The sequence below is a fragment of the Helianthus annuus genome, chromosome 11 (genome assembly GCF_002127325.2).
Source record: "Helianthus annuus cultivar XRQ/B chromosome 11, HanXRQr2.0-SUNRISE, whole genome shotgun sequence".
NCBI lineage: Eukaryota > Viridiplantae > Streptophyta > Magnoliopsida > Asterales > Asteraceae > Helianthus > Helianthus annuus.
Genome location: NC_035443.2, coordinates 137,237,980 through 137,260,966, shown reverse-complemented (window position 1 = coordinate 137,260,966; position 22,987 = coordinate 137,237,980). Strand labels below are relative to the sequence as shown.

The following is a 22,987-nucleotide window of genomic DNA, read 5'->3' as shown; positions in this document are numbered from 1 at the left end:
ACAAATGTGACATGTAGCAAGTAAGCGACAATTCCCTTGTGGATTGGATATGTTAATGAATGTTGTGCTAAGCAAAATATGTTGACCGATTGGAATGAAATCGGGTCAAGTAAAGATGAACACTATCCGTTTTAACGGGTAGCTTCGAATGCCATAATGAATGTGAAAGATAGAATCCATTATGCGGATTGGACGAAGAGTAATGTGTATGCTTAACTCTCAACGAGAGTGTTTATGCCAACCCAACTAAACGGGTCAAATATGTATGCTTAACTTTCAACGAGAGTGTTTATGCCAACCCAATTAAACGGGTCGAATATGTATGCTTAACTCTCAACGAGAGTGTTTATGCCAACCCAACTAAACGGGTCAAATATGTATGCTTAACTCTCAACGAGAGTGTTTATGCCAACCCAATTAAACGGGTCGAATGTGCATGCTTAACTCTCAATGAGAGTGTCTATGCCTAACCCAACTATTTGGGTAGTCGAATGCGTAAAAGTAAGAATGTTTTTGTAAGGATAAAGCTTAAACGAAAGAATTATGATTTTAACTAGGGTGATAACTAACCTTTTAAATTGTCGATTGTTAATGTAGGTAAAACTCCGCTATAGGCGATTCGGGGATATGGAGCGAGCACATGTTCAAGCCTTATTATACCAAGCGCTTCCGCAAGTTTATATGCATGCTTTTGGGTCCATGTTTTGTTACTTTGTTAAACCTTGCTAAAAGTTTTAGATTTGAAAATTTGTTGTTTTTGTTTGGGATGGTTAATGTAAAAAGGGTCGTATGTGAATGTTGTCTATTATGTCAAAAACAGGGGTCACGTCCGTTTTACGAACGGGTCATGCCCAATTTTTGTAAAAATTTTCATTATGTGTCAAAGTTGGTATTTTGATGTCCAAAAAATCATTCTTTTGTGAGTAATCTAACATTAAAGAAAAGCGGACCTAACACGTTGGTTTAGAAACCCAAACTCCATTTAGCATAAGCCCAGGAATATTATTGGAGACCTTCCTTTTATTGACGAGCCCGTGAAAAAAGGCAGTGTTGTCGTCCCCTTCCATAGCCCATCGGTTCCTAGCTCTCTGTTTGATATCCTTAGATTTCAAATCCTCCAAAAATTAGATTTTCTTTTTGCATTCCAGCCTAACCCATTCTTCCTCGACCGATAAATCCCTGTCTTCCATAATAGAATCCAGTTCTTCGAGTTCTTCTTTAGCTTTAGCCTCTTCCTCGCCTTCTTTAAACCTCATCTCATCTCTCCAGCTTCTAATTTTGTCCCTTAAAATCTTTAGTTTATTAAGCAGTTTCTGGTCAGGAGGACCCGAGAACCAAAAATCAACGAGAACATCTTCCACCACCTTTCCAAACTCAGGTCTCTCTAACCAAGAACTAAAGAACCTGAATGGCCTAGGACCAAAGTTCAAATTATTCACCGAAATTAAAAGAGGATTGTGACCTGAGAAACCGCGAGGAAGAACTCTAACACAAGCATCAGGCCATCTATTTTGAAAAGATTTATAGACCAGAATCCGATCAATTTTACTGAATTTTTTTCCATTCCTCCCTTCGACCATGAACGTGAATCTAGAACCCTTCAACTCATATTCACACAGTTCAGCTTCGAAGATGAACTCGTTAAATTCTCTAGCACACAACGGTTTATATTTGGAGTTCCTCCTTTCTTCCGGGCCTCTAACAACGTTAAAATCGCCGGCGAAAAACCACAGCCCAGACCGAGAGCTCATAAGATCCAGCAATCTAGTCCATAGATCTCTTTTACCCACCTGGTTTTGAGGTCCGTAAACGTTCACAAAATTAAACATATCACTACTACCTTTTAGGTGGCCTGAAATCAAAAGGAAATTAGGATCTTTAACCGACGAAGATAACGAAAAAGTCCCTTTTTCCCAAATACAGATTAGACCCCCGGATCTACCAACTGGATCCACCACCTCCTTCTCCCAGTTGGAGTTTCCCCAAATCAAAGAAACATCCGCATCAGGAATGTCCGACCTCCCCGATTCCTGAACCATTAATAATTGAACCTTCTCTGCTTTCCTGAGATCCCTGATCCACTTAGCCTTCCTATCGACTCCTAAACCTCTAACATTAGTAGAAAGCACATTCATTTGGGAACGACATTAATACATTCGGATCTGATGATTTCAACGACCTTATCAGCCATCCCTTCCAAGTTCACTCCCACAACTTTGCTAAACATTATGGTATCTTGAGCTTCCTTCTCGATTGGGGCCTGCTGAGACTCCTGCACAACAACGTCTTCCCCCAATTCGACAACAGCTTGAATGATTCTTTTGAAGGGTGCGACTAACAAGGAGAAGGAAAGAGAAGGGTTGGATCGACTAACAAGGAGAAGGAAAGAGAAGGGTTGGATCAAGATTCAAGGAAATCACTGTTTTATTTTCTCATCAGGTTTCAAAATCACAGCCTTTCTCATCATGACAACGATTACTGCCTTCAGTATTCAAGAACGTATATCCCATAATTCCCACAAGTTTGCATTCAATCTTACACCAAACAATTATGGCTACTGGAAAGCCGTGATGGAACCGTTTTTAAAGGCCAATGGATTATATTGTTATGTTGACAACACGTTATCTTGCCCGGAAGAGAAAATTACAACCGGTGATGCTACTACTACAAACCTAAATTTTACAAACTGGATTGCTAATGATGCATACGTCCGCATGATTATTATATCCACTGTTTTCGAGTCTTCGTTTTAACACATCCAAGGAGACACGTCACAGGAAGTGTGCTTAAGTTTAGCACGTGCATATGCTCCTTCGAATTCATCTCATGAGTTCACTCTAAAAACACAACTTTTAAAGATTTCAATGAGAGATGGTGAAAAAGGTATCGATTATCTCAGCTGTGCTCAAAAATATGCAACGACTCTTGCAAATATTGGTGAACCTGTCAAAGACAAAGATCTCGTCATGTTTACTATAGCCGGTTTACGTGAGGAATACCATGGTTTGAAAAGCAATCTTCTTGCCCGCTCCCCACCGGTTCAATTTAACGAGCTTCACGGCTTGATTGGTGATCATGAATATATCACTCGGTCCGCTGTTTCTTCATCATCGGCCTCTCCACAAGTCTTCAATGTTACCACTGCCACAACAACTACTTCCCAGACCCTCGATTTGGCTTCGATTCAGCAACAGATTACCAACCTTCAACTTTTGGCAAACCAACTTGCTTCCACAACTCAACCGTCAGCATCACCATCGGCTCCTCAGGCAAACTATGCTAATCGGTCAGCTTCTTCAAGACCGACCTGTGGATATGGTCGTGGCCATGCGTTTTCTCGCGGGGGCCGTGGCCGTGGTGGTTCATAAGGCTCTCGCCAATTTGCTTGGGCGTCCACTCAAAATATGGTTTACGGTCATTACAATAGGTGCAGTATTGGCCATATTCCCTCACAGTGCCCAAATCGCACCGGTTCTTCTCGTGGATCACCTCAAGCGAATTATGCCAACTCTGAAACGGGCTCATATACTACTTGGACATCGGATACAGGCGCTAATTCCCATGGTACTCCTGATCTTGCTAGTATGGACAACTCAGACTCTATTACGGTAATGACTCCCTCTATGTTGGTAACGGTAACTCTCTTCCAATCCTTCATGTCAGCTCAAAGTCCTTTTTTACCTCAAACAAAAACTTACAACTTAACCACATACTTCATGACTTTCCGTTCACAAATTTTGCAAAGATAATAACGTTTTCTTTGAATTTCACACTTCTTTTTTTGTTGTGAAGGACGAGGCTACCAGGGCTATCCTCCTCGTGGCCCCCAGTGACCAGGGTCTCTACACCATTCGCCTACCTTCCTTTCAACCGGTTTCCAAGATGGCGTTCACTGCTTTTCGAGCTCCATCTACCATGTGGCATCAACGACTAGGGCATCCTCACTTTCGAGTTTTTCAACATCTTGTTAAAAATTTTTCTTTACATGTTTCTGACAAACTTTGTTCATCTTTGTGTACTTCTTGTCAGTTGGGAAAAATGTCCAAACTTACTTTGCCTATTTCATCTTTTCGTAGTAAAAACATACTTGATTTGGTTTATTGTGATGTTTGGGGCCATACTACCACGTCCTTTGACGGTTATCGTTATTTTTTGTTATATGTTGACCATCATACACGCTATATGTGGTATTTCCCGCTCATGCAAAAATCCGACGTTTTTACCACCTTTACAAATTTCATTCGCCTAATTGAACGCCAATTTAACACCAAACTAAAAAGTGTTCAAACTGATTGGGGTGGCGAGTTTCGGAACCTTACTCAGTTTTTTACATCCCAAGGTATTTTACATCGTCGCTCGTGTCCTCATACGAGTGAACAGAATGGTATTGTCGAGCGTCGCCCCTGCCACGTCGTGGAAACCGGTCTCACCTTACTAGCCCAATCCAAACTACCTCAAACTTTTTGGTCATTCGCTTTTCAAACCGCCGTCTACCTCATCAATCGTCAACCCTCTCGTCTTTCCTCAAACAAATCCCCATATCAACTAGTTTTCCAACGTCCTCCCGATTACTCATTTCTTCGAGTCTTCGGATGTCTCTGTTTTCCTTATTTACGTCCATATAACCAACACAAAATTGATTTTCGTTCTACTCCTTGTATATTCCTCGGTTATAGCCTATCTCATCATGGATATCAATGCCTTGATCAAATTACTCACCGAATCTACATTGCTCGCCATGTCCGATTTAACGAGCATGTTTTTCCCTCCCTTACTGAACCCTCCATCGACCCTCCTTCACCCTCCACAGCCGCCACTTCTTTTTCTACAATTCCTGATCCACCATTAACCATTTTTGATAACCCATCCGCTACTACAACCGAACCATCGCTACCTACACCTCCTATTTCCGAACCTGTCCAAACTGCCCCTATTCCACAGACCACCACCACCCAACCTACTTCCTCTCCTTCGCAACCATCCACGCCCCGTTACCGACCTCCTCACCTTCAGCCACATCCTAAACCTCGAAAAATTTTTGGCCCTTCAGCCAATATCGCCACCACTGCTACCATTCCTTCTGAACCGACTTCCTTTACTGTTGCCAATGAATCCGCGGAGTGGCGTCAAGCCATGGCAGCCGAGTTGCACGCACTACACATAAATGGAACATGGTCGTTAGTTCCTCCGGTTCCAAATTCTAATGTTATTGATTGCAAGTGGGTTTACAGGTTGAAAACTGATCAGCATGGGAACCTGACTAGACACAAGGCTCGATTGGTAGCAAAGGGTTTTTTACAGTAGTCTGGCATTGATTATCATGAGACGTTCAGCCCCGTGGTCAAACTAGCTACCATCTGCACGGTTCTTTCTCTTGCTGTCTCTAACAATTGGTCTCTCAAACAACTTAATGTGCAAAATGCGTTTTTACACGGTGACCTCCGTGAAACGGTCTACATGCGTCAACCACCGGGCTTCGAGGATCCTAACCATCCGCATCATGTTTGCAACTTGCACAAATCCCTTTATGGCTTAAAACAGTTACCCAGGGCATGGTTCACCAAACTCTCAAACGTCTTACAACATCTTGGTTTTCATGGTTCTAAAACTGATCCATCATTATTTATCCTTAACCACTTGGGTACACAGGTTTATCTACTCGTTTACGTGGACGACATCATCATTACGGGTAATGATCCCAACACAGTTAATCGCATTATTGCCTCTCTTGGTCAGCAGGTGTCTCTCACTGACATGGGTCGTCTTACTTACTTTCTTGGTATTGAAGTTCTTCACAATTCTTCAGGTCTTATCCTATCTCAACGGAAGAATATTCAGGAACTTATTGATCGCGCCGGGTTAAAAGATTCGAAACCGCTTGCAACACCTACAAATGTCAAAGTAGATACGATAACCAAGGACGACCCACTTATGCCCGATCCTACAAGATATCGTCATTGTGTTGGAGCACTTCAGTATGCTACTTTATCTCGACCCGACATTGCCTACGCTGTCAACAGGGTTTGTTAGTTCATGCATGAACCTCATGAATCCTATTGGACGGCTGTCAAACGTATAATTCGCTATCTCAAGGGAACGTCTCAATTGGGCCTTCGTTTTACAGCGAACATAACGTGTACATTACATGCCTTTGCTGATTCACGTTGGGGTGAGCGGTTGGTTCCTATTACAGCATATTCGGATTCCGATTGGGCTGGTTGCCCAGTCGACCGTCGATCCACGGGGGGCTATGCTATCTTCTTGGGTTCAAACTTAGTATCATGGTCAGCTCGTAAGCAGAAAACTGTCTCTAGGTCGTCTACTGAATCCGAATACAAGGCTATTGCTGATACGGTTGCTGAACTAATCTGGCTAAAGTCTCTTCTACAAGAACTGGGAGTTAAGTTGAATAAACCCACTCTTTGGTGTGATAATCTTGGAGCCACGTATCTTTCAGCAATCCCGGTGTTTCATGCTAGAACTAAACATGTGGAGGTAGATTTTTCATTTTGTTCGTGAGTAAGTCAGTCAAGGAAATCTGAAGGTTCAATTTATTAAAACAGATGATCAAATTGCCGACATCTTCACGAAGCCGTTATCAACTCAAAGATTTGAATTTTTAAGATCCATGTTGCAGGTCGTTACCCGCCCTCAACTTGCAAGGGAATGTTAAGCCAAATATTTAATTGTCGTAAGTTAGAGGGTTATTATTGTAACTAGTAGAATATATATAAACCCCTTTGTATTCGATATTGATTCAATGAATGAATTTTGAGTTGATAGAAGATGTATTTTCGTAAATAAAAATATCAATACTGTGTGCAGAAATTAAAAAACAAACAACACACCTGATTAAAATTGCAAATTTGGATCATATCAAGTAACAAATATTTAACTACCAGTCTTATAACTATGCACCATTACAAACTCTAACCAGACACCTCCAAATTTCATTTTGCATATAACGTACAATGTAACAGACAGCTAACAGAACTTACAGATTGAAATGCTATAATATTAACTCACTGTCACTACCAATTTTCAAGCCAACTTATACAAATAGATCGATGTATGGTCATCCTTATAGGAAGGGGTTGACTTTTGTAACTTAATACATACGAAATATGTATATTTGGTCTAGAACAAGTAATGTGAAGATTAAATAAACTTGAAACCCGAATTGAAATTGCAAGTTTTGAGAAATCTGGATTAATCTCTGCATCGTACGAGAACTATCAGGTAAAACTATTTGCTGGTTACACGCAATGATTTATCGAATTAGACAGAGATCACACTTATAGGAATCTGAATTTGAAAAATCTGTGATAGTATATTGTGATACCCTCTGTAACCGTAAGTTTTTATTGTATGTATCTTTTCTTACGATCTACGTGGAGAAGTCTTTCATGAATTTATATATGGCCCTAAATGAGAGTAACCTTTGTGGACTCTTTTAATTGTTTCAGAATAGCCATCATGCTCAACAAACTATAACAGCGTACAAGACTTTTAGTTCCAAAGAACAAATCCAATTTTCATGGACTTAAACAATTAATGGCTTTAATAAATTTATAGTGAACATTAATAATTGTAATAAAATTTTAACATAACAATAATATGGAAAATAATTGTTTAGCCCATTATAAAATATATATGAAGCCCAAAATAATTGCCCAAAATAACTATTAAATTACCAGACCCAAATAACATTCGTATTAAACGAGCCCGCTCTCCCACGTCACGTAACTTGATTAATCACTGATGTTATTATCTCGATTGACAAGTTAATCCAATACCTTAAAATCCGTTGAAAGTTAATTTGATACCCTAAAATCCGTTGATAACACTAAAATTACCAACATTTCTCCCTCATTTTAGTGGTATCTATGATTAACTTAACCATTCTCACAGAAACACAAACGCATGCATAATGAAAATGTCCTGAGAATTGAATTTTCACTTAGTATATTACACGTTACATATATTAGAATAACATGGTGTCCCTATGGATTGAACCCATGTTATCCATTTAAATACATGTAGGTAACATACACACACATTTACAAATCCAAATTCCACTTTACATGATATTTTACTAGCATGTGTCCTAATCCTTCAAAGAATATATAAAAGCTCAAGTGCAAAACTTCTTGAAGCGGCTAAACTTCATATTATTATAGGTAGTTCATTACTCTTGCACCTACACTGCAATTTATCAATGAACTATTAAGAAGTTCAACTTCAACCTACTTTATCTTGCAGTCTGAACACATGCCATGGGATGATTTGCTAATGTGTTCCAATATCGTTATGACAAGCTTTCCACATTGAATTCTGCATCTAACATTTTATTAGATAGGAATTGGGTGTCTTGACATAAGATATTTAAATAGACTTTAAACCCACCCCTTTAGCTAATTTTTTCACGAGATCTCTTCCTAACCCTTTGGTTAGATGATCATCTAAATTAAGCTCAAATCTAACAAACTCAACGGATATAACTCCTTTCATGATTAATTCTCTAATCATACTATGTCTAACACATAAGTGTCTAGACTTCCTGTTGTACACTTGACTATATGCCTTAGCCAAGGTAGCTGCACTATCGCACCTGATAGAGCTTGGTGATATCAGTTTCGACCATAATAGAATCTCATAGATAAATTTTCGAAACCACTCAGCTTCTTTACCAGCTGCAGCTAACGCCACAAACTCAGATTCCATAGTTGAGTTAGTGATGCAAGTTTGTTTCTTTGAAGCCAAGGTAATGGCTCCACCTCTAAGTAGGAATACCCATCCACTTGTAGAAGAGAGATCTTCCATAGTCATTATCCAACTTGCTTCAAAGTACCATTTTATAGCTGAAGGAAAACCTGAATAACATAAACCAAAGTTCATGGTTCCTTTTAGGTACTTAAGCGGTCTATTCATTGCTTGCCAGTGTTTAGCACTAGGATTACTAGTAAATCTGCTCAACTTGCCCACAACATAAGTTAATGTGAGGCCTTGTGCTAATTATAGCATGCATCAAGCATGCAATAACCTTAAAATACTCTAATTGTGAAACCAAATCACCAGAATTGGGCATTAACTAGATGCTAGGATCTATGGGGGTACTAACAGGAGAACAATTATAATGATTGAATTTCTTCAAAACTTTCTCAATGTAATGAGAATGTGTCATTGTTATACCATTGTTACTCTTTTTAATCCTTATTCTAAGGATCATATCCGCCTATCCCATATCCTTCATTTCGAAATTAGAGGACAATAATTTCTTTGTTTATCAACCTGATCTTGGTCAGTGCCAAAGATCAACATATCATCTACATATAGACAAATAATCACTCCTTTACTAGAGGATTCAAATCTACTGTAGACACACTTATCAACTTGGTTTAGAAGAAAACCATGAGATAAGATCACCTCGTCAAAATTCTGATGTCATTTCTTAGGTGCTTGTTTCAAACTATATAATGATTTGACGAGTTTACACACCTTGTGCTCTTGTCCAGATAATACAAAACCCTCAGGTTGTTTCATGTATACCTCTTCATCCAATTCACCATTCAAGAACGCAGTCTTGACATCCATTTGGTGAATTACCAAGTTATGAATTGAAGCAAGAGTAAAAATAGCCTTATGGTGGAAATTCTTGAGACAGGAGCATATGTCTCAAAGAAATGCATTCCCCCTTTTATCTAAACCATTGGATAACCAACCTAGCTTTAAACATATCTATGTTGCCATCTGTAACGCTTCGCTGTTTGGAACTTTCCTTATTTAGTAAGTTTGTCTGTATTTCTATTTTTGGAAACTTGTAATCTCTTTGTATTCGTAATTCATTTTCAAACATTGTAATCCGAGGCTTTGATCATAATAAAACTTGATTATTTTACATCAATTAGATACCATGTTGTACATACTTGTTATACATATGTTACATACTCATTACATGCAAACTCAATACATGCTTTTACACGCAAACTCATACTTGTTTTACATACAATTAGTCATTCAAATACATGTTTCGATACTTGTATATGTGCAAATACTTATACATTGATTCACGACACTCGAACTATAGTTGCATACATCTTACATACATGAAAACATGCTAAAATTGGAAGTTATGGCTTAAGATAATAAGAATATGAAAGTTCAAGGGCCAAAGTGTAAGAAATTCAAAGTTTTCGGACAAGGGTAGCTCCGCGCTACGCGAGCTCCGTCCCTTCTTTCCTTTGCGTGATGCCAAGGTCTTTAATCCGCAGTGAGTTGTTTCTTGTCTGTGGGTTGGCTAACTTTCTAATCTTCCATCCAAGTCTACCATAGTTCATATGGAAAGGTTTTTGTTTTGGTGAAGGTGTGAACCTTGGAAGCCATGGCCTTCCTAACTTGTTCCACCACCTCACTTGATGTTTTATCTTACTATTCCAAGTAGTTTACTAGTTCTAAAGTAACACAACCCTGCTGCAACTCCAACATTTTCCATGATGGGTACGAAATACCCGGGTTGATCTTACTTGGCTACTTGATGAAATGTTAGATAGTTGTATTTTTCATTTTCATTTTCATTCATGACCATCCGAATCATCCTTGTGATGATTTGTGCATTGGTGAATCATATAATGAGGTGTTCATACCTCCATGGTTGACTTATATGATATCTATGACATTCATGATGGACTTAGTATTAGGTATACTATAGTATATAAAACGTACGCTGACTCATGCACTACTAGTACAAACTATGCGGATCATGCAAAGACCAATAAAATCGCGGGTGCACATAGGATTATAGTGGTAGGCGCCTGAAAACCATAGGGTGTTCTACTGTGTATCATAAGACATGGAACATAACATGACGCCGAATAGCGAAATGGAAGTAATATGGTTACAACATGGTGGATACGCCGTTGGTACTTTCTATATATAAATGTTCCTACCATATTACCAAACTTTCGTAAAACGTGTCATGCGAAATTCGGTGTTTTCCCAGACCTTTTTAGACTCGATGAAACAAACTTTAGTAACTCACAAATGCACTGCGAAATGCACGATACCCGATTATCCATGACGAAACCTCATTCTTAAAATTGTTAGCCGCAACGACTACAACTATCACTAGCATTTCTCAACGCTTCATATTCGCATTATAACCGATAATCATACCATTCATACCCTTGCATTCATCTACCAAATCGTTCATTCACTCTCATACCACGATTATTCCCAATTATTCATTTGACGTTTTATCCAACCCTTATTTACAATAAACCGGCCTATACATTCTAACCCTTAAACAAATATCCTCACCAGTTCAGTTTTGTTAAAATACTTCCTTACTTTTTAAATTCTATTCTTTATTAACACACAAACTTTACTTAGTCGGCCCATTACCACCAAAACCTTTTGAAACCATAAATACCTACCATCCCAGTTTCTCACCAATAACCAATTTTCTATAAACGTGTAATTTTACTAATACACCTTAGAACCGATAAAAATTTTCTTACAACCTACGGTGCGGGCCACACATTCCATTAAATACATTCTATTTTACGCTAAAACTTTTCTTCTTAGGTCACACTCTTCTTAAAAGACTCCATCCATCCAGTTATTCAAACTTGGTCAAACTCACTTTGCCTATGCACACATGCACGTTTTACTCATACTTACGATTGATGCCTCAAATCACCTTAGTTAAACAAACTAGTTTTACAAACCTACCTTTTCATCCCTCAAGAATTTTTTTAACACGCCTATACATACACTCCTCATAAGACTTTAAACTCCAAAATAGTGATTTTAGCCAAATGTTTTAACCAAAATGCCTTTTTCCAAAGTCTACCCCTTGAATAAATTTCGGGACGAAATTTCCTAAAGGAGGGGAGACTGTAACGTTTCGCCTTTTCGAACTTTCCTTATTTAATAAGTTTTTCTGTATTTCTATTTTTGGAAACTTGTAATCTTTTCGTATTCGTATTTCATTTTCAAACATTGTAATCCGAGGCTTTGATCATAATTAAACTTGATTATTTTACATCAAGTAGATACCGTGTTGTACATACTTGTTATACATATGTTACATACTCATTATACATGCAAACTCGATACAAGCTTTTACACGCAAACTCATACTTGTTTCACATACAATCAGTCCTTTAAATACATGTTTCGATACTCGTATATCTGCAAATACTTATACATGAATTCACGATACTGAAACTATAGTTGTGTACATCTTACATACTTGAAAACATGCTAAAAATGGAAGTTATGGCTTAAGATAATAAGAATATGAAAGTTCAGGAGCCAAAGTGTAAGAAACTCAAAGTTTCTGGACAAGGGTAGCACCGTGCTATGCGAGCCCCATCCCTTCTTTCCTTCGTGCGACGCCAAGGTCTTTAATCCGCAGTGAGTTGTTTCTTTGCTGCAGGTTGTCCAATTTTCTAACACCTTTTTACTCCCCAATTGCCTTTAATCTTCATTAAACACTCAACCCTAACCAACCACTATATAAAAAGCTTGCTATCACTTATTTTCACTATACAAACTCATATACACTCTCGGATCCCTCCTAAATCAGTTGCAAACATCAGAAAAAGCAGATTGTTCTAAGTACCAAAGTGAGCACTTTTCCCACTTTTCTTCATCTCTTCTTCCTCTACAAAGCTTGGAACACCTCTAAAAGTGTTTCCACAGGTTTACCAAGGTAAACCAACGTGGAACATCACCATTTTGAGGTCCAAACTTTTTGTTTTGGAAGATTATCTTGTTAACTTTTATAAAACTTATGATTCCTATGCAATCTTGTACCTACCTTGCTCCTAACCAAGTCTATGGTTAGTAAGCTTATGTATGGTTTATCCTTATGAGTTTAGAGGTGCAAACACCCTCTAAACTTTCTGTTTTGAAAGGGTTTTAACAACTCACAAGTGTTGAAACCATCCAAGTCTACCATAGTTCATATGGCAAGATTTGTGTTTTGGTGAAGGTGTGAACCTTGGAAGCCATGGCCATCCTAACTTGTTCCACCACCTCACTTGATGTTTTATCTTACTATTCCAAGTAGTTTACTAGTCCTAAAGTAACACAACCCTGCCGCAACTCCAACATTTTCCACGATGGGTACGAAACACCCGGGTTGATCTTACTTGGCTACTTAATGAAATGTTAGATAGTTGTATTTTTCATTTTCATTTCCATTCATGACCATCCGAATCATCCTTGTGATGATTTGTGCATTGGTGAATCATATAATGAGGTGTTCATACCTCCATGCTTGACTTATATGATATCTAAGACATTCATGATGGACTTAAGGGGAAGGATCCACTAAAAAGTGGATTTTGCCTAAGTAGCCTAAGAAAGATTGTGATGATGACAAGTGGCACTCCTAATAAGTAGGAATGAAGGGCATTTTGGTCCTTATAAATAGGTGTGAAAATGACATGTGGCACCCTTTTTGTTTTTTAAAAATACAACAAAAAAATTCTAGTACAAAAAAATATAGCACAAAAATGTAGTACAAAAAATATAGCACAGAAAAATCTAGTACAAAAAATATAGCACGAAAAGATTCAGCAAAAAAATGTAGTACAAAAAAATCCAGCACAAAAAATTGTGAAAATAATTTAAGACAAAAATTCAGCACAAAAAGTTTAGCACAAAAATGTAGTACAAAAAATCCAGCACAAAAAAATGTTATACAACATAGAAATACAACACATTTTAGTGGGTTTTTTTAGTCTTCATATTTTATATAGCAATATGGTACTCAAATTAAAGATAAAAAGACGCTCGATTTTACGGTGAAATTTTTATGAAAAAATAATGTTGTATAAAAAATTTATGAACGTTTAAAAAATGTGGGATGAAATATGCATGTGCCTTGTATCTGGAGAGAGAAAGTCCATAAATAAGATTTTCACAAGATACCCTTTCACTCCTCCTTTCTCCTACACTTTTATCTTAATCATTGATTTGAAAAATGAATGATTAAGATTCCTTCTCATCCTACTTAGGCAAAATAAACTTTTTATTTGATCTTACCCCATGGACTTAGTATTAGGTATACTATATAATATATATATATATATATATATATATATATATATATATATATATATATATATATATATATATATATATATATATATATATATATATATATATATAGGTACGAGATCAGGAGAAAACACCCTAAAGTGTGAGAACGGTGAGAACGGGTCCTAGCCTAACACGTGGCACGCGACATAGTGAATGGCGGAGAGGCTTTTTTGTAATTTTATATTCTTTTTTTAAACGCATCTCACAATACCTCTCTATTTTTTGGCGTTTCACAAATACATGACGTTTTTATTGTTTTTTAGATCAGGAGCATAATAAATATTTTGGCGTTATATGTGCATCCCCAAATTGAATAAAATCATTTAGTAATTATAAGTTATTTTCCTCCATGGCATTTCCCAAATTCATTAGGCGTTTTTGTAGATTTCAACAGTTTATATAGGTTATCAAGGTAAATTTCTTGGCGTTTATGGCGTTTTTAAATTCATTAGAAATTTAAAAGAGTACAGCTAAGACGAAATCAAACAAAAACTAATAGTCTTCTGTGGATGGTATTACATCTGAGATGTAACCATCGCTTTGTTGATCACTCTTCTCAGACTCATCATCATCATCATCTTGTTCATTGGCGTTTAACGCCATAATCTCGTCTCTTCTTTGTTCCATCCTATACTTGAATGTATTCACAAAGCTGGATCTAGCATTGTTCGAAGGTGCTAAATCATAGAGTTGTTCGATAAGATGTAGTCTATCTGTGTTTATCACTTCGTCCATTGTAAATGAATCCCTCCCGTGTTGAAAGCTCACCCTCACCGTTCTTGCTTGTTCATCCAGAATCCAACTGGTAACTTTTGGTAGATCAGTATCTTCATCATCATCATCATTTCCTGGAAATTTTCTCTCTAATCTTTGTATTACCCTTCGATTCCTCTCACAATTGTAGGCCACTGGGACCCCAAGGGCTAGAATATCCCTCTAAACGGATTCATCCATACTAAGTATGGCGTTGATTGTTTTGACTTTCACCCTTCTCCTGTCAGAGAACTTAATGACGAAACGTCCCTCTGACCTTTCAAAGCTCCATGCAATAACACGTGCTATTTTTTTTTAAATTATATGGCATTTTAGACAAGATGTGGTGTTTTTAGTAAATGTGTGGAGTGTGAAGCTTTTGTTTAGCTGTTGTACTTATATAATGAGCTTTTTTTTTTGGTGCCAGGTATATATTTGTTTTTGGCGGTAAAAAACATGAGTAATTTTCTTGATGTGTATTTTTTTAATCAATTGTTGTGCCATGTAGGATGCAGGCTTATAATGTGACAGACAATTATGGCGTTTTGAAAAGATAAATAAATTCAATTTCCCATGTAGTGAATTTTAATATAATAAATGTTTAGCAATAATGTTTCCGTCTCTTCATTTTACTGTTTGCAGTTACTGTTTTTGTTCAGTTTCATCTGTTAAGGCTGTAACACTTCCCACTTTTTCAGGGTTTGGTGTTTTGTTTTTTATCGCGTTTAGATAAAGATGGCACGTTGTTTTCATACATTGTTTTAATAGCGTTTAGTGAATTAGTGTTGTTTCTAATAATACATTGTTTGGCATTTCTTGGCGTTTTATATAGCAACAACATGCTTTGCTTGCATCCGTTCTCACAGTTTTCATACTATTATGCGTTTTGGTATTTGTAGTTTTTGGCGTTTTATACTCAATTTTTTTTATTAGTAGAGAATTAGATAATAAACAACAGAGAATTAGATAACAAACAATAGAAAATGAAAAAAAATTAAAAATGCTAATCTAATTTCTCATCCAAATCTTCATTGTCATTAGCCTCTTCTTCTTGAATTTCTTTTGGCGTTTGAACCTTTTTGAATACCTTAGCTAAATGCCAATTTTCCTACATAATGCCCATCTTTAGAAGAAGCTTATTTTAGTGGCATCGTGTATTTTGGTTTGATATATTCTTGTTTGGTGACATGTTGAAGATCAACGCCTGCTCGAATGCTATAATAATAATAATGGAGTCCAAACTAGCATTTTTTACACTGGTATTGATCCCTTAATGCCATCAATATATACGTCAAAAACAAAGCTTACATGATAACATATCAGTGGTGTCATTAGTATCTGTTTCTTGAATATTTGTCCATCTCACTCAGCAAAAGCTTATAGAGATACCCACCTCAGAGAAGGATCCATTCAGTGAAACTTCATTAAGAACAATACTCAATATATAAGAAACAAGGTTTCCCATCTGTGGTTTTTTAACTATTTTTTTGGCGTTTTAAATGAGTAGTTTCTAGGAAACATGACGTTGTTTTTGGGTGTGATCAATTGATTGTGCAGAGACGTCTCTCTTATAGGATGTTTTTGGCGCGTAGTTTAGGCGGGATTTTATTATAATAAATGATATTAATAAAGTAACCGTCTTTTCAGTTACTGTGTGTATTTTACTATTTTGTTCAGCTTTTATGAGTTTAGGGTGATAGACGTCCCATCTTCCAAGTTTGGCGTTTTAATGATGACGTTTTCTCAAGCATTTTGTATGTGTGGCGTTTTATTAAAATAATGTATTTGTTCTTAGCTGAAAAATACATAACAAACAACTGAAAAAGAAAATTAAAAAAAAAAATAGAAACAATTCATCTTCCAAATCTTCACTGTCACCAGTCTCTTTCTTCTTTGGAACATCTTCACTGGCGGTTTGACTTTGGTATGCTTCATTTTGTTTTTTTTTTTTTGTTGTTGAAGTAGTTTTTTTGTCTCCGTTTGGAAGCACAAAATGACGTGAGATTTTTGTTTGAAGTTCATCTTTATCTTCAACCCACTCATCAGTGTCATCCATCTCTTCATACCATTCAAATATTCATCAAGAACAAAGCACAAAAAATGACATAAGTCTGACATCAACATCTTTTTCTTGAAGATTTGTCCATCTCTTGCAGCAAAATGTTATTGAGTCACACCCCTCAGCTAAGAATGCATTCTGGGAAACTTCGCGTAGAACAATATTGAATATACAAGAAACGATGTTTGCCATTTTTGGCGTTCTACAGAGAAAATAGTGTATCTAAAAGAAACGTCGATTGGAATCTTTGATGTTTGGGTTTTTTGGCGTTTTCTAAGATGATTGGTACATAGCAAAATATGGCGTTTGAGTTTGGTGTGTTTGATATTTGGGTTTTTTGGCGTTTCTAAGTTGAATGGTATATAGTAGTAAATATGGCGTTTGGGGTTCGGTGTGTTTAATGAATGTCTGAGATGTTGTTTATATAGGATGTGTTTTGGCGCGTAATGGCGTTTTATTCATGAGTTTGATGTTTTGGGTAGAGAAGTCTAAAGACCCTTTTACCCTTAATGAAGCGCGTTCACTTAATAGAATTGGTGTTATTTAAGAAAATGCCACCGCGTCAATCTAGTCCATAGATTGTTTTGATCGGACGATCCATAACCGTTCTCAATGTTCTCACACTTTTCACCGTTTTCTCTAAACCTTAACTACACACACACACACACACACATATATATATATATATATATATATATATATATATATATATATATATATATATATATATATATATATATATATATATATATATATATATATATATTGGGATCGGTTCAAATGAAAACCACCCCAGTTGCGAGAACCGTAGGAACCAATATTAACCAATCAAGATTGACACCTCATTAAGCATGTGTGGATAATTGAGGGGTATATTTGTATAGTAACTCAACTAACATATATGGAATTTCGAGGTGTATATCAGATCAATTTTTTCTCTCTCTATCACAAAGATCTGTTTCTCTTTCTCTCTTATCATGAAATCAGATCTTTACTCTTTCTCCTTGCTCACCACCGGAACCCTATGTGGTGGTGCGGCGACGCCAGTAGATGGTGGTTCGACTGTAGGTGGGGGCTGTGTTTTTAGGTTGTTCAACGATGTTTTCAGGGGGATATGGGGATTGACGGTGTTTTCATGTGGTTCAACGGTGTTGGAGAAATTAGCTTTTCAGGTCCAGGAGGCCTTAAGGCGGTAGTGGTTCTGGTGGTTTTAGGTGGTAGGTGAAGGTTAATGGTGGTGGTGATTCTGGTAGTTTTAGGCGGTGCGTGAAGGTGTACGGTAGCGTGTGTCTTGTGTGGTTTTTAGGCGGTGGCTGAAGGTTAACTGGGGTAGTGGTTGTAAGGCGGTAGGTGAAGGTGTACGGCGGCAGTGGTTGTTGTGGTGCACGGTGGTGGTTGTTATGGCGGTGGTTGATAACCGACGACAAATCTGATGGTGGTGGTTGATGACCTGTGACAAATCAGCTGGTTGATGACGATGTTGGTGGCGGTGGCCCTGGGGTTGGTGGCGGCGGGGGTTTTTGGTGGTGACTTATCACCGGTGGTGGTGTTTGGGTGTAGTGAAGGGTGATGGTTGTGGAGCGGTGGTTTAAGGATGTTGCCAGTGGTGCCGGTGGTGCCAATGATGCCGGTGGTTTTTATATATTCAGTCGGTGGTGCTGGTGGTGCCAGTGGTCCCGGTGATGCCGGTGGTCTTTGTTTCATCCCGGTGGTGCCAGTGGTTTTTATATTTCAGTCGGTGGTGCCGATGGTCCCGGTGGTGCCAGTGGTTCCCGGTGGTGCCGATTTCTTATATCATCGGTAAATTACCATTCTTTGGTTTTTATTATTTTGAAACTGTGTTTTTTGTTATTGATCTTTTTGTGTTGAAATAAAGATATGGGTTGAGTTTGCTCAAGCTCACTATTGTTTCTATGATTTGCTTCTTCAGTTGGTTGTGTTGAGATCCATACATGGAGACCCAACTGCAATTTTGAAATTTCTTCATATACGGTAATAGTAGATAACATTTTTTTCTTGGCAGTGATAGTTCGTAACATTTTCTCCGACAATTGATGACGATGGCGTGACAAGGATGGTGGAGGGTAGGTTTTTGACCTACAACCCCACTCAAATCAAGTTGGTTATAATTTATAAAATCTTGTAGCCGTGATTCTTAACTCCAAAACATTTGTTTTATTAAATTAAATTGTAAAACATCTCGTAAAAACTCGTTAATAAAACTCGTATGGTTTATATTATTCAGAAAACATCATTGTGTGATATCGTTTCAAAATCGTTTACCCAAGTGATCTAGATAACGCAACGATATATAATGTGTTAAAAGCACTTATATATAGGAAATACCAGCGGCGTATCCACCATGCTTTTAACAAATTACACCCGCCTCGTTACCTAATCACTTCTCTAACCCAATGGTTCAAACTGTTACAAATGGTTCACATACATCAAATGGTTACAAATGGTTCACATATATCCAACGATTACAAATGGTTCACATACATCAAATGGTTACCAATGGTTCAAAACGTAAAGCAATTGCGCTAGTATGTTAAGTGAACATACATAGCAAAACATAATGAAATCATGTACTAATAGTGTACTAATGAACATAGCAAGTATATGATATGAAAACATGGAAAGCATGAAAGTAACAAGTAGGCACATGTGTTTCACCCCAAAACGTTTGAAAAACAGTAAAAGAGGGGACTGTGTACTCACTTGAGATTGCTCAATAGTCCTAGGATAACCACCAAGCAATGCTAGAAGATCACGGAATCAAACGGCACCTGATATAGGTAACTATGTAAATAACCGGACCTAAATTGGGAGATCGGATAGAATGAGGTTTCGTAAACCAAATGAGTATAGAAACTCATGTAATATGATTTAACAAAGCCTACATTATGTTGAGTCAAAATGGAGAATGATGTTATCAATTACGACATTTTTAGTTTAGCGATATTATTGTTTTGTATTTTTTAGCGTGTTTAGTGGGTTTTCCAAGCAAGAGGCGGCTTGCTTGGAGGACAATGCTCCGGGGCTATAAATAAATTACTAAACACCACTTGTGAGGTGTGCATTTGTGAGCCGCCACCCCGGGGGAGCTCACCCGGGTTCCAATCCTTAAAGTTTCTATCTTTATTGTTTATTGTCGATCGTTCTTGGCTCGAATCGCCCGTCTCACTATTATTCACCGAACCGAGACTGAAATCGGATTGTTTCGGACCTATCATTTGGTATTAGAGCCTCGGTGGCTCGTTTCAGTTTCGGTTTCGGTTTGGTCGGTTCTTCACCGGAAAACCACCAGAGACGTAAAACGAAATGTAGTTTTGTGTTTTGAAGAAATTTTCAGATCTGGCCACTTTATTTCTTCTTCCAGCGTATTTGTTCATCAGGTTTAGATTGAGAAGGAGGTAACAAAGTAGACAGAGAGCTGGTTAAAGTGAAAGAAACTGGTGAGTGTGGAAATGGGGATTAAATAGTGTTAATCACGATCTTATATTCTGGGGATTCCAACACTTTTCTGCAAATAGCAAAACTCTTTCGATCTCACAAATCGATCTTTTGAAATTGATTGGCGGAGATGTGGCACGAGATCGGGAACTGTCACGGTCGCCGTCGTATAAGCGGCGGGGGTATTCGAGGTCGCCGTCGCCGGTGAGTCACAGGTATAGCAGTCGGAGGTATAGAAGCCATAAAAAAAACAGCTGGTCTCCTTATTCGTATAGCAGGCGAAGAAGCCGCTCGATATCTCCACGCCGCCACCGGAAAAGTCCTTATTTTAAATTGCTTGCATTGTGTGAAGTGCTCAATCACGATAGTTTTGGAACCATCTCCGCCGTTCGCCGCTGGTGCCGGTGGTTCAGTTTGTAGTTCTCAGAATTTGAATCTGGTGAACGGAGTTTCTAGTCTCCAGTTGGGTTTACTTGTATCCGGGGTGGCGGCGCATTATGTGTGATGTCTTTAATATGCATTGGTGACTTGGTGTGATGTTCATAACTTTGAGAAAAAGGAGAGTTGAACGGCTGGATTTAGTAATAATAATAATATTATTATTAAGGTATCAGTTTAGGATGGTGATACATGGAGATTAATGGTGGTTTCTGCCTGGTGTGTACGGTGATGTCGGATAGTGTGGAAGTGACTACCAGGTCATGGCTGGTTCGCCGGCGACCGGAGATGGCGGCCGGAAGATGGTTGTTGCGGCTAGGGTTTGCCGCATGAAAGTTTGCATGGGCTAGGGATAGGCCCAATGATTAGCTCATCCTAGGCTCTTTGTTAATTTGGGCAACATGTGTAAGACCATGTGTAGTGGTAGTGGGTTATAATGTCTCCACTATTGGGCATTATCTGACACGTGGCATTCTAGTCAGCAATGTGACATTATAACAAAAGTGGCGTAGTGGGGCATTATGCCAATAACCCCCATTCAATCATTTCACAATTATTTATTTTAATTTAAAACATAAAAAACTTCATTAATTTAAAAAAAATTACATTACTTGAAATAAAAATAAAAAAAAAACTGAAAAAAAAAACTGAAAATAAAAAAAAACTGAAAAAAACAGAAAATAAAAAAAAAAACAGAAAAACACCGAAAAAATTAAAATAAAGTTAAAAAAAAAATAACATGATCTAGAGTCCATATTTTTCTCTAATTTTTTGGCGACGCATTTGCGCAAGGATCAACGCATCGCCTTGTAGGTGGTCGATAGGTTTGGACAAAAACTCAATGTCCTTTTCCATTTGCCTCGCCTCTTGCATCTCGTTAATTTTTTTGGTTTCGGCCACTCGTTCCTTCGTAATCTCATAACGTTGGTGGCCGAGGTCGCGAATGTCTTGGAGACGACGGTTCATCTTCTCGAAATCTTCCTTTAACTCGAGATCGGAAGACGACTCGACCGTTTTTTTCCCGGTTCCCTTTCTTCTACCGGTGGGTCGGACCAACTCTTCTTGAATTTCCTCGTCAACGTCCACCGCCTCATTTAAATCAACATTGCGGGCATCCGATGTCGGAGTTGACGGGTCAACGGAGGATGATGTTTTTGACATTTTAGCCCGACGTCTACTACTAGGCGTCATTGGATTAACTACCGCCTACTTTGGATTTTTTCGTAGTAGCTCCCAACACTTATAGTACGTGAAAGGACATTTTGTCCTCTCGAACTCCTCCAAAGTCTTCGTTAAAACCCCGACGTCACCTTCACCGCTCGGGCGATTATCGTAGTTACGTTGGAAGACTTCTTGGAACGCATGACACTTGTTGATGTCGGTCCATTTGCTAGAAATGGAATCTTTGTCCCGATGTTCGCCTTGACCCCACGTGCTAAAGAAGAGTGCACGAACCCTATCCCAAAAAACCGGGCCCGTTTGAAAGTTTGCTACAAATTAAAAAAAAAATTATAAGTTGTATGTTAAAAAATAAAGTAACAAAATAAGTAAAATAATATATATATAAAATGGTTACCGGTATCTTCGTCCTCCGAAATGTCGAGCCACGCCCGAGTCAACGTGAATTCCTCTTCCTTCGTCCATTTAATGATATTTTTTGTACGCCGTGGTGCGTCTTTTTCCTTCTTCTTATGCGACCTTTTGTCGCGTTTCGATGTTTCTTGCACCGGTTCGGGTTGCATCTCCGGCACGACTTCGACATCGGGTTCGGATTCAGGTTGTGACGGTTGAGACCCGCTGGCTTGACCATAGCCGAAAGTGGGAGGAACAAACGGAGTGGCGCCACTCAAGTAAGCCGCGTACGTTAAGAAGCTCGGGTCCATGTCTTGAAGGTTATACGGGTTTTGCGATTGAGTTGTGTTCGGGTTCGTGGGTCTTGCGGGGACACCAAAAGGGGGTCGAAATGGATGCATGATTGTATAAAAATGTAGGAGAAAGTGGGTGTTTTTTTAATAAAAAATACAAGAAAGTAGGAGAAAGTGATTTGTTGTTGTATAAAAAATATGATAAATGGGTGGATATATATAGTGGGGTAATTTATTTAAAAAAATAAAATAAAATAGCTTTTGACCGTTTGCCAACGGTCCTTTTCCTCGATCCTCGCACAAT

The 22,987-nt window shown here is 38.1% G+C and overlaps 1 protein-coding gene across 1 annotated transcript; it reads right to left on the bottom strand.

Moving 5' to 3' along the window:
* Positions 1-1,124: 1,124 nt before the first annotated feature.
* On the bottom strand, positions 1,125-2,135 carry LOC110888257. The gene has a single exon (XM_022135789.1). It carries the CDS (start codon positions 2,133-2,135, stop codon positions 1,125-1,127), a length of 1,011 nt encoding a protein of 336 aa, XP_021991481.1.
* Positions 2,136-22,987: the final 20,852 nt, after the last annotated feature.